General features: G+C 47.0%; 1 protein-coding gene across 1 annotated transcript in view; it reads left to right on the top strand.

Annotated features, from left to right (window-relative positions):
• Positions 1–12,382, top strand: part of HMCN2 (hemicentin 2) — a 96,093-nt gene that overhangs the window by 59,148 nt on the left and 24,563 nt on the right. The window contains exons 38-59 of the mRNA XM_075260768.1: positions 101–277; positions 378–529; positions 815–938; positions 1,191–1,366; positions 1,546–1,642; positions 1,905–2,024; positions 2,211–2,366; positions 2,566–2,847; positions 2,950–3,117; positions 3,494–3,607; positions 3,827–3,913; positions 4,215–4,406; positions 4,969–5,142; positions 5,246–5,359; positions 5,673–5,812; positions 5,893–6,043; positions 6,450–6,665; positions 7,217–7,330; positions 7,476–7,663; positions 7,883–7,979; positions 8,605–8,766; positions 9,165–9,278. Coding sequence (XP_075116869.1) covers positions 101–277; positions 378–529; positions 815–938; positions 1,191–1,366; positions 1,546–1,642; positions 1,905–2,024; positions 2,211–2,366; positions 2,566–2,847; positions 2,950–3,117; positions 3,494–3,607; positions 3,827–3,913; positions 4,215–4,406; positions 4,969–5,142; positions 5,246–5,359; positions 5,673–5,812; positions 5,893–6,043; positions 6,450–6,665; positions 7,217–7,330; positions 7,476–7,663; positions 7,883–7,979; positions 8,605–8,766; positions 9,165–9,278 — 3,315 coding nt within the window. The remainder of the gene's footprint in view (positions 1–100; positions 278–377; positions 530–814; positions 939–1,190; positions 1,367–1,545; positions 1,643–1,904; positions 2,025–2,210; positions 2,367–2,565; positions 2,848–2,949; positions 3,118–3,493; positions 3,608–3,826; positions 3,914–4,214; positions 4,407–4,968; positions 5,143–5,245; positions 5,360–5,672; positions 5,813–5,892; positions 6,044–6,449; positions 6,666–7,216; positions 7,331–7,475; positions 7,664–7,882; positions 7,980–8,604; positions 8,767–9,164; positions 9,279–12,382) is intronic.

Below are 12,382 nucleotides of genomic sequence, written 5' to 3' on the forward strand. Positions count from 1 at the left end.
TTTTTTCACAATTTCTATCACCGAGCATCCTGAATTATAATCTATATGATGGATGAGCCTTGTTTGTAGGACTGAGGATATTCATGTTGTGTCTCGGCAGTGGTGTCCTGGTACAGAGGGGGGCAGCTGCTGTCTGCAGTGCCTGGTATCACCATGCTAAATGAGGGCAGGACTCTACAGATAGAGAGGGTTGGCAGCGCTGAGGCCGGAGAATACGTCTGTGTGGCGTCTAACTCCGCCGGCAGCAGTGACGTGCTCTTCACACTGGAGGTTCAAGGTGAGTGTCCAAGGCTTTTATTGGGGTTCTTGTATTTAGTTTTGAGATCCTAGGACAATGCATCCAACCACTTACTCTTTCCATCATTGGTTTCCATTAGTTCCACCCAAGATCTTATCCATGACGGAGCTGGCCACCTTCCTGGTGAATGAACAAGTCTGGCTAGAATGTAACGCTACTGGTTTTCCAGAACCAACTCTCATGTGGTTGAAAGATAAAGTTCCTGTTTCCACTGCAAGTGCTGGACTGCGGGTCAGTATTAGGATCACCCCAATGGCTGCCCCATGTTCCTTCTCCTAATGGAATCCAATTGACAGGGAAGTCATCAATTTACTCTTCACATCGCCACCTGGTGGTGAAACTTTAAAATTGCATGCGTGGAATCATTTCCAAAATTAAGTTTGTGTATATGATCCAATAACAGAGAGAAATAGTAATAGGTATCATGGAATATGTATCTGTATCCCCTAGCCAGTAGCCAGTGGGGAGTATTGTTGCTGCATTGCCCACATTGGTGACATCAATCTTTTTTTTCAGATTTTGGAGCAGGGGAGGATTCTGTCCATATCTGCAGTTCAAGTTTCAGACTCTGGAGTATACACCTGTGTATCGGTGAATTCAGCAGGCGAGGACAGCTGGACCACTGATATACAGGTGTACGGTAAGCATGTGGGGTCAAACGTTACTAATTTGGGACATAATATATGTATATAATTAATAGGATGATATAATATATACCATACTATGGTGGTCACCGTTCCTAAGGCCACAGTATATAGCCATTATATATCATAGGTACAGGGTTGTACAGTAAGACGTCTGGAGTCTGACCCTTATAAGATGGAAGAGCCAAGAATATGGCCGCACCCATTGTCACTTCTGTCATTGACACCTGTTCAATCCTCTTCTGCAGTGCCCCCGAGCATCCTGGGAGAAGAATTTAATACTTCTGTCACTGCTAACCAGCCCATCACCCTGGAGTGTAAGAGCAGCGCTATCCCGCCACCCACCATCATATGGATGAAGGATGGACGTCCCCTTCCTAAAAGAGTGGGAGTCCGAGTGACAGAGAATGGACGCTACTTGCAGGTAGATACAGAGGCTTAGCAGATAGTGACACATGACTGAATTAGATACACAGGCTTAGATACACCAACTAATCCACTCGCTATATGTAATGATCATTTACAGTGGCATCCCCATCTGTGACATAAGTTATCACTGTCAGTATTCGCTCTCTTATAAAGTGCGCTCTCATCTCCTCATAGATTGACCAGTCCCAGCCGCGAGATGCAGGAAGATACACCTGTGAGGCCTCCAATGATGCCGGCCGTTCTGAGAAGCATTACAATGTCATCATCTGGGGTAAACACTGGACACATGGAATGTTTTATAAAATTAGGCTTCATTCAGATTGGACAGTTTGGTTTGGTTTACACTGCAGTTTGCAATGTGGTTGGGTTTTTTTAAGGGTTACACCAAAAACCATGGCAAATCTGAGGTCTGCTTAGTGGCAAATCATATTCTATGTTATAATATTCTAAAATATCAAGCTAAAAGTAGAATTACAAGATCTTCAAGTCACCACATGCCGAATGTTAAACCTTTCTCTCTGTCTCCTCTCTAGTGCCTCCTAATTTCCCGGCCTCCCCGGAGTCTCCCACGACCATCATCGAGGGGCAGCCAATCAGTTTTACCTGTGAATGCCAAGGGTCTCCACCCCCAGTGCTCACCTGGACGAAGAATGGTAAGTGTTGGCGCCTGTGCACCCATGGTTGTTATATGTGCAAATTACTAATAGTATCTGCTATAGCCGATGGAAACTCGAGCAAGTAGCACATCAGGAAAATGCCGAAAAAACGCACTGCAATTCTTATATCAAGTCTTATCTCTCTTCAAACACTGTAAAACCACCATAATTCCTTTATTCCAGGGTCCCCCCTCATGGATGAGGAGCGGGCACAAGTTTCTGCAGGGGGGAGATTGTTACAGATCAGCAGGGTCCAAGCGTCCAACGAAGGAGTGTACAGCTGTGTCTGCAGCAATGAGGCCGGGAGCAGCCAACGTGATTACGTCCTGGAGGTCTACGGTAAGTGTCAGGGGACATTCGGTTTCCTCTTTTCCTATAATCTCTTCCTCTTCTTCCATAACTTGTGATTTCTTCTGGTCTCCACTGGTTTGCTGCGGCCTAGGACACTGCCACAATCCAGGCTGTTGACAATCAACCAATGTGCCCAGATTTATTATAGAAATCTCTCCATAATCCCTCTTGTATATTCCATCACCAGCTTTGCCAGTAATAACCAGGAGCAGCCATGTACCTAGGCAGATGTCAGCCGCAAGAGGCAGCCAGATCACCCTGGAATGTATCGTCAGTGGGAAGCCCACACCATCTGTGACATGGCTCAAGGATGGCTTCCCACTGGGGAGCGGACCAGACCTGATCTTGAAGAACAAAGGTCAGCTGCTGACCATACCCCGTGCACAGCCATCTCATTCAGGACGCTACGTCTGTGTGGCTGTAAATGCGGCTGGACAGACAGATGTGAAATACGACCTGACAGTCCAAGGTAAGATGGATGAAGGCTGGGTGACGTAACGTTAGATGTGCTCCATGTTACTGTCCTGCTGAAATCCACAACTTCATTTGCATTCTTTGCATCTTCTTCCAGTTCCACCTGAAATTGCAAACTTGCCGTCTGAGGTCCAGAACATATCTGCCGCTCTGCACAGCACTTTCACTCTCACGTGTGAAGCTAATGGAATCCCTCCGCCATCCATCACATGGTACAGAAATAGCGCCCCACTCACCGCACGGGCGAATACCCACCTGCAATCAGGTAACGTGTCCTTGTCTCCAGGGCCTGCATTGTGAGCTTGTATCTGAAAATGTCATCCATCTATTATATAGAGAGCTCATGAGGCTGCTATGGGCAAAGGCTCAGGCTGTACATGAATAGGTCTCTATCTCACCATAGGTAACATAAGCAAAAATTGGGGAGGCGGGAGGCATGAAAGTTATCGACTTACCAAAGCTGCTTTGGCATAGCTGGCAATCAAATACATAATAGCTGGGAATCTCTTATCCTCACAGGCGGACCAAACTAGAGGCTTATACAGACCCTGTGGCCTGCACGGGATGGGTAGTAGGGAAGCACTGGGCATTCCTGACCCTGTAGATTCACATGTTATGATAATTTAACTTTCTTTACCTAGGAGGTCGGGTCCTCAAGGTATCAAATGCACAGAGAGAAGATGGCGGAGTTTACACATGTGTGGTCTCCAATGCAGCAGGAGAAGCCAGGAAGAAATTCATTGTTGATATCTTAGGTATGTGTCAGAAAATCTTTGGTGTCTGTGGTGTTCATTTATATGTCAGGGATATACGGACGCACACAAAAAACATTGGAGATCCAAAACCTGCTTAGATCCTAAGATTGATGATCTTCAGGACCCTCACAGTGTGGGCAGCAGGAGAGTTAGAAGAGAAGTTGTAATATTTCAGTGGACACCGCCTTCCCTTCTTATAGTGTTTCTTATGTCTTGTAGTTCCACCTACCATAGAAGATGATGAAGACGACAAACATTTCCGAGTAGCAGAAGGTCAACCCATCCGACTTCGCTGCCGGGCTACAGGTAATCCCAGGGTGCATATATATTGGTCCTGCCTGAAGGGGGCGACACTTCATCTGTCAGTACAAAATGCTGCAAACGCTGCAAAATTTACTAAAATAACTTTAGAAATTTCCCGCGACAAGGCTAATCTCCCTTACAGTATGACAAAATACTGCACAAAATAATTTGCACAGATCAATAAGAAATTTGTCTCATCCTTTGGACGTCTCACGTAACACACCGGGGGGTTCAGGGATTTTTGGAGCTGGAAAATAGAAGGCGGGAACCTGAGTACTCACTGAAATGTATTCTGCCCTATCAGGACACCCACTGCCCACTGTGTCCTGGTTCAGAGATTCTCAGCCAATTCAAAGTGGAGATGGCATCCATATCTCCGAGGACGGGTCCGAGCTGCTGATCGAAGCCGCCAACGTCTTCACTGCAGGACATTACACCTGTCTGGCAAGAAATCCAGTTGCTGAGATGAGCAAGTATTTTATATTAACAGTCTTAGGTAAGTTACATGGAATGTGCAGGCAGCGAACCTCAACTCTATCAAACCTCATACACACAGGAGAGATAATGTACTCCAAAGAGCTCTGTATAATACAGGATAAGTAATGTATGTACACAGTGACTGCACCAGCAGAATAGTGAGCGCAGCTCTGGAGTATTATACAGGATAAGTAATGTAATGTATGTACACAGTGACTGCACCAGCAGAATAGTGAGCGCAGCTCTGGAGTACAATACAGGATAAGTAATGTAATGTATGTACACAGTGACTGCACCAGCAGAATAGTGAGCGCAGCTCTGGAGTACAATACAGGATAAGTAATGCAATGTATGTACACAGTGACTGCACCAGCAGAATAGTGAGCGCAGCTCTGGAGTATAATACAGGATAAGTAATGCAATGTATGTACACAGTGACTGCACCAGCAGAATAGTGAGCGCAGCTCTGGAGTATAATACAGGATAAGTAATGTAATGTATGTATTATTATAATGGTGTGAATAGGACTCTTCTTCTATATACCTCATTGTCCTGTGGATTTTTTTATCTCCCCTGCATAGTGAGCCCCACAATTTCTGGCAACTTGGATGACGGAGCCAATGAAGATGTCATTGTTATTGTTAACAACCCATTGTCGCTGATCTGTGAAGCTCTTGGATTTCCAATACCTACAATCACCTGGCTGAAAAATGGGCAACCGTTCCGGGAGACGGACAACATGAAAGTGATTCCTGGTAAGTCATGCACTAGAATGTCTTTATGCCTAATCATGGGGATGGGGCACGTCCATTTCTCGGGATTGTTTTTTTTTTGTTTTGTTTTTTTTGTCTTCTCCAGGAGGTCACGGTCTGCAGATTCTGAATGTCCAGGAAGAAGACGCTGGTCAGTACAGATGCCTGGTAACCAATGAGATTGGAGAAGCCGTCCGGAATTATGAAGTGAAAGTCTTCAGTGAGTTGTCACATTAGTTACTAGTGAATAATACGTCGGCCGCCGCCACAGACGCACTTTATTCTTGTATTGTATTCAGTAATACACTTCTGACTCAGACAACATCCAGGCACCAACATAGGCGTAGATGTGATAACAAGATTGAGGCATTTTGGGGCAATTTCAGATAATGACTTGATAAATTGCCCTCAGGATATATATACATATATATATATATATATATATATATATATATATATATATATATATATGTATATAGCAGAAGGGCCATGGACTATTGATGAGTATTGTCTACCTGATCTTCTCTCCTTAGTTCCTCCTCAGATCACAAGGGATGCCGGGGAGAATCAGGGCACCAAGGAAGTGAAGACAAAGGTGAACAGCACTTTAACCCTTCAGTGTGAATTCCGGGCGGTGCCGAAGCCCGCTGTGCTCTGGTACAAGGATGGCCAGGTCAGACGTCTTCCTAGTGGACTACACATGAGCAATATATGCAGATGTCATATTGAACACAGTGACGTTTTTTGTTACAGCTGCTGGAAAGTTTTGGTACAGTGCAGATCTTAGGCGATGGCCGCCTGCTCCAGATCCAGCCTATCCGCGTGGCTGACTCCGGCCGCTATACCTGTGTAGCCACAAATGTCGCCGGAGAAGACGAGAGGGAGTTTCAAGTGAATGTTCAAGGTTAGTGTCAGCAGCTTCGCACAGGGAAGATGTTGCTGAATCTTGAATGACATTTTGTTGCAGGATCAAAGTAGAATTTAAGTAATAGCCAGGCTCCTCCCACTTCTATAGGCCCCTCCCCTCAGTGTGTGTGCGCTGATATTCCCCTTTACTCTCTGGTGGTTTACTTATTGGTGTTTAGTTATTCTGTCCTTGTTGTAATGGAGATCAGCTTATCATACAATGATTTCTCGCTCATACACAGCAGCTCTATGAACAGGCAGAGCTGCACTCTAAAGTATGGTGGTAGGGGGCAGTAGCGGGAGCCTCAGGTGAGAGCAGGTGGGTTTTAGACTGGTTCAGACTTCTATGATATGTTTTATTCTTGCATCTTACACCCCATGATGATGTGTTTTCGCTCGTCTAGTCCCGCCAGTATTTCACCGGCCCGGGGGTTCCAGCGCTGCGTTTGAGCTGGCATTACGGGATGACGAGGAGGAGGAGCTCACAGAACGCAGAGAGGTTGTTGCCTCCAATCCCATCTCTCTGTATTGTGATACGAACGCCATTCCACCCCCGACCCTGACCTGGTACAAGGATGGAAAGCCGGTGTCTGAATTTGACGGGGCTCTAGTGCTGCTGGGTAAGAAGAGCTCTACATAATAAGGGAAACGTGAGAAAATGATCCTGCCCGCGGACTTAGAAGGGTTGTCTTGTTTAGATAACTCATTTCCATGTCCCCTGTTAGTGAATATGAGTAAATAGAGGGGGGGGGGGGTCTTATGTAAAGGATCGTCCTCTCTTTGCTGTCCTGCATTAGGATGTATGGGTACTGTGTAATGCTTCATTTCCCCAGTAGAGGCACTGCAGGAGAATGTAATATTTACTTCCCACATATTACAGCTCATTGTCGGGCTCCCACCTTATAATGAGCTTGTTGCCTAGGGACACTTTTAATAAGTAGGGATTGTCTAAAGCATTTTTTAGTAAGAGATGTTAGATCAGAAGAAGAAGTATCTTAGACGTCAAGTCAGACGGTTTGCTAAGGACGTGCTGTCTAACAACCTCATTGAACAGTCTGTGCCTTCTTACCAACCAGTCTGTCTCCTACGACCATGCAGCTCAGCTCAGAACCTGTCATCTATTTATTTCCCAAGATCTGTCCCTTAACTTGCAATATTCTATCATGTTTAGAGGGGCGCATCCTGCAGATCCCGGTCTCTCATGCTGAGCATGCTGGGAAATACACCTGCGAGGCAACTAATGAAGCTGGAGAAGACAGACTGCATTATGAGCTGGTGGTCCTCAGTGAGTACAATGCCCATCTCCAATCCTCTGCTCTCTTATTGCATTGGATCTTACTCCTTTCCCTTGTGTAATATGGGGGATCCATCAGATGCACCTGCAGTGACCAGAATACCTCAGCGTCCATGTCCCACAATTGTTCTTCCAGCTCCGCCTGTGATACTCGGAGAAGTGAATGGGATAATACAAGAAGTCTCTGTCGTATACAACCAAACCGCTGAGTTACACTGTGACGCTACAGGAGTCCCCCCACCAACCATCACATGGCTAAGGAACGGGCTACCCCTGACCACTGCTGACCAGTATGAAGTCCTAGAGGAAGGACGAAGGCTACAAGTAAGACCATAGTACAAGTAGATGGAGAAAGCTCTTAGTGTACTAAGTATGTGGATTGGATGGGAGGGCCGTGACAACTTGTTCATTACTAGTTCTAATAGCTGTTTCCTTCTGACTTCCACATCTTCTCCATGTGATTTATGCATTTATTGGTAGTATTGTTATATTATTATCCCACCTCATTGTGCAGTAATATTTGCACATTTTCTCTCCTTACAGATCCACGCGGTGCAGGTGACAGATATAGACAGCTATGTGTGCGTGGCCGAGAATCCAGCCGGGTTTGCAGAGAGACTCTTCACCCTGATGGTTCATGGTAAGGACTGTGCTGCAGAACTGATATGGTCTGTGACCGTGCACATGTGGACAGTAGAGGACATGGCTGGCACCTACTCTGCCGCAGCACACGGGTCATTCCTCTCACCGCACTGGGGAATCGCTCAAGTGTTGCTTTTGCTGCCTTGGATTTCCTTGGGGTCTTCATATCTGACCCTTTTTTAAATATGGTCAAGGGTCTCATCATCTGGTCAAGGGTCTCATCATCTGGTCAAGGGTCTCATCGTCTAATCAGGGAGATACTGAATTCTTTTTATACTCCTAAATGAGATTAATCACGAAATATTCTAAATTATTGGAGTGTCAGAGAAGTGTCAGAATGACATAGTAAGGTAAAATACTCTGCTATCAGTTACAGTAACAGAAATATTTCTCCTGAGCTGATAGTCTGTCACAATGTATCAGTGCGACATCTGGCTGTATACATCGCAGTGTATTGCCTAGGCTGGATACTATTGCAACCAACCAAGCCTTATGTCCGGGCCTGTGGAGGTTTCCATTTCCTGGCAGTGAGCAGGATATTGAAGCACAAAGTCCATGAGACATTTGGGAATATATTCCAGTTGATATTCCAGTTATCTCCTTTATTCTGCTTCACTTTTCAGTTCCTCCCAGAATACTTGGAGTAAGAAGTGAGAACGTGAGCGCCGTCCTGCACAGCTCCATCTCTCTGGTGTGTGACGTGCAGTCTCATCCGACTCCGGAGGTGACCTGGTACAAAGACGGCCAGATCCTGCAACCTGGCAAAGGATTTCTCATCATGCCAGGTACTGAGCCCTCCATGCATTGTGGATGTGATATTATCACATGTTCCATCTGAATGGTTTGATTTCATACGCAATATTACAATTTTCACAACCCAAAGATATATGGTAATACTAAGTGGGCTGTGGGTGTCTGACTACTTCATATACATTGCATCCCTGTTGTACGCAGACCCAAGAGCGGGTGCAATGTGTTGCTCTATTTCTGGAGGGCTCAGCATGTCCATCCCTTACATGAATGGCGCAGCAATGGAGCGATCAGTTAGTGATATGAACCTAATGCATGCAGCACACGCTTCTTGTGTCTCACGTACCCCGGTCATGTACTGGATGTAGTAGATGGTCCAATCATTTGTCTAGTACTCTGTAGTCATATATCTATCTTACTATCCATACTTTAGGGGGGCAGGTCTTACAGATTACTCGAATTCAGCTCTCCAACCAAGGAATCTATACATGCAAAGTGGAAAATCCAGCAGGATCTGCAGAAAAGATGATCTACCTCTCAGTCTATGGTAAGTACCAGACACCAAAGCTACAGCACAGAGAAATGGTGGTGGTTGGTCTGTGTATCTTATGTGACCTGTGCAGGGCCGCCGATAGGCCAGTATTACCGCTACTGGCGTCAGGGGCCCGGCCAAATTGAAAAATGGGGGGGGGGCCCGGTTTTGGCCGGCGCCCGCAGCAGCAATTGTGCCCTGGGCCGGCGTCACTGTAGTATAATCGGGCACAGAGCCTCTTGGGGCCCCCCGGCACTTGCCTGTCCCGATTTCAGCTCATCGGCGTCCGTCGGATGCCGATGAGCTGAATACACAGGCGATTAAAGCAGGAGCTCAGCTCAGCTCCTGCTTTAATGCTGCGCTCCCCGGCTTCAGCGTGTGTAGGCGCGATGTGATGACGTCACATCGCGCTTACACCTGTCAGTGGAGTGAGAGGAGCGTCAGAGAGAGGAGCGGCGAGGGAGCGATGGAAGGAAGGGTGAGTGTAAATAAGTGTTTGTTTTGTGTTTAACATAATGAAGGGGGCCCATGAAACTGGGGGGCAAATGAAGGGGAGGGGGGGAACGGCATGACACTGTGGAAGATGAAGGGGGTGGGGAGAGAATGGCATGACACTGGGGCAGATGAAGGGGGGGGGGAGAATGACATTACACCTGGGCAGATGAAGGGGGGAGAATGGCATTACACTGGGGCAGATGAGGGGGGAGAATGGCATTACACTGGGGCAGATGAAGTGGGAGAATGGCATGACACTGGGGCAGATGAAGGGGGGGGGAGAATGGCATTACATTGGGGAAGATGAAGGGGGTGGGGAGAGAATGGCATGGACACTGGGGCAGATGAAGGGGGGGGAATGGCATGACACTGGGGCAGATGAAGGGGGGAATGACATGACACTGGGGCAGATGAAGGAGGGAATGCAGCGCCGCACATCCCATGAGGCGACCTGAAGCGAGCGCTTCAGGCGGCGCTATGTCAGGACCCCAGGGAGGGCGGCGTTTTTGATTACCTAAGCCAGTCCAGGACAAGCTGTCCTGGACTGGCTTAGCACCGAGCGGTGGTTTGGGGAGGCCACTGGAGCAGCGCTGCTCCAGCAGCCTCCCCTCACGCTCAGGCAGAGAGCAAGTCCTCTCAGTGCCTGCTCTCTGCCTGCGAATGGTGCTAAGACCCGCCCCCTTTGCTTCACCACACCCCCTTTACTCCGCCACGCCCCTTCGCTCCGCCCCCTCATCCGGGGGGGGGGGGGGCGGCTTTCTGTAGTTCGCCTCGGGCGGCGAAAGGGATAGGTTCACCCCTGTATATGCGCGCACATATTTATACACGCACATATTTATTCACGCACAAATTTATGCGCCCTACCCTGTATATGCGCGCACATATTTATGCACGCACATATTTATGCGCCCTACCCTGTATATGCGCACACATACTTATGCGCGCACATATTTATGCGAGCACATATTTATGCGCGCACATATTTATGCGCCCTACCCTCTATATGCACGAACCTATTTATGCGCGCACCTATTTATGCGCCCTACCCTGTATATGCGAGCACATATTTATGCGCCCTACCCTGTATATGCGCGCACATATTTATGCGCGCACATATTTATGCGCCCTACCCTGTATATGCGCGCACATATTTATGCGCGCACATATTTATCCGCGCTATCCTGTATATGCGCGCACATATTTATGCGCCCTACCTTGTATATGCGCGCATATATTTATGCGGGCACATATTTATGCGCCCTACCCTCTATATGCACGAACCTATTTATGCGCGCACCTATTTATGCGGGCACATATTTATGTGCGCACATATTTATCCGCGCTACCCTGTATATGCGCGCACATATTTATGCGCCCTACCCTGTATATGCGCGCACATATTTATGCGCGCACATATTTATGCGCCCTACCCTGTATATGCGTGCACATATTTATGCGCGCACATATTTATGCGAGCACATATTTATGCGCGCACAAATTTATGCGCCCTACCCTGTATATGCGTGCACATATTTATGCGCGCACATATTTATGCGCCCTACCCTGTATATGCGCGCATATATTTATGCGCCCTACCCTGTATATGCGCCCTACCCTGTATATGCGCACACTTATTTATGCGCGCACTTATTTATGCGCGCACTTATTTATGCGCGCACATATTTATGCACCCTACCCTGTATATGCGCGCACATATTTATTATACTTAAATATATATGCGCGCACATATATATGCGCCCTACCCTGTATATGTGTGCACATATTTATGCGCGCACATATTTATGCGCGCACATATTTATCCGCGCTACCCTGTATATGCGCGCACATATTTATGCGCCCTACCCTGTATATGCGTGCACATATTTATGCGCGCACATATTTATGCGCTCTACCCTGTATATGCGCGCACATATTTATGCGAGCACATATTTATGCGCGCACAAATTTATGCGCCCTACCCTGTATATGGGCGCACATATTTATGCGCCCTACCCTCTATATGCACGAACCTATTTATGCGCGCACCTATTTATGCACACACCTATTTATGCACCCTACCCTGTATATGCGCACACATATTTATGCGCGCACATATTTATGCACCCTACCCTGTATATGCGCGCACATATTTATGCGCGCACATATTTATGCGGGTACATATTTATGCGCGCACATATTTATGCGCCCTACCCTGTATATGCGCGCACATATTTATTATGCTTACATATATATGCGCGCACATATATATGCGCCCTACCCTGTATATACGCCCTACCCTGTATATGTGTGCACATATTTATGCGCGCACATATTTATCCGCGCTACCCTGTATATGCGCGCACATATTTATGCGCCCTACCCTGTATATGCGCGCACATATTTATGCGCGCACATATTTATGCGAGCACATATTTATCCGCGCTACCCTGTATATGCGAGCACATATTTATGCGCCCTACCCTGTATATGCGCGCACATGTTTATGCGCCCTACCCTGTATATGCGCACACATATTTATGCGCGCACAAATTTATGCGCCCTACCCTGTATATGGGCGCACATATTTATGCGCCCTACCCTCTATATGCACGAACCTATTTATG

This window comes from Leptodactylus fuscus, chromosome 11, assembly GCF_031893055.1.
Source record: "Leptodactylus fuscus isolate aLepFus1 chromosome 11, aLepFus1.hap2, whole genome shotgun sequence".
Lineage (NCBI taxonomy): Eukaryota > Metazoa > Chordata > Amphibia > Anura > Leptodactylidae > Leptodactylus > Leptodactylus fuscus.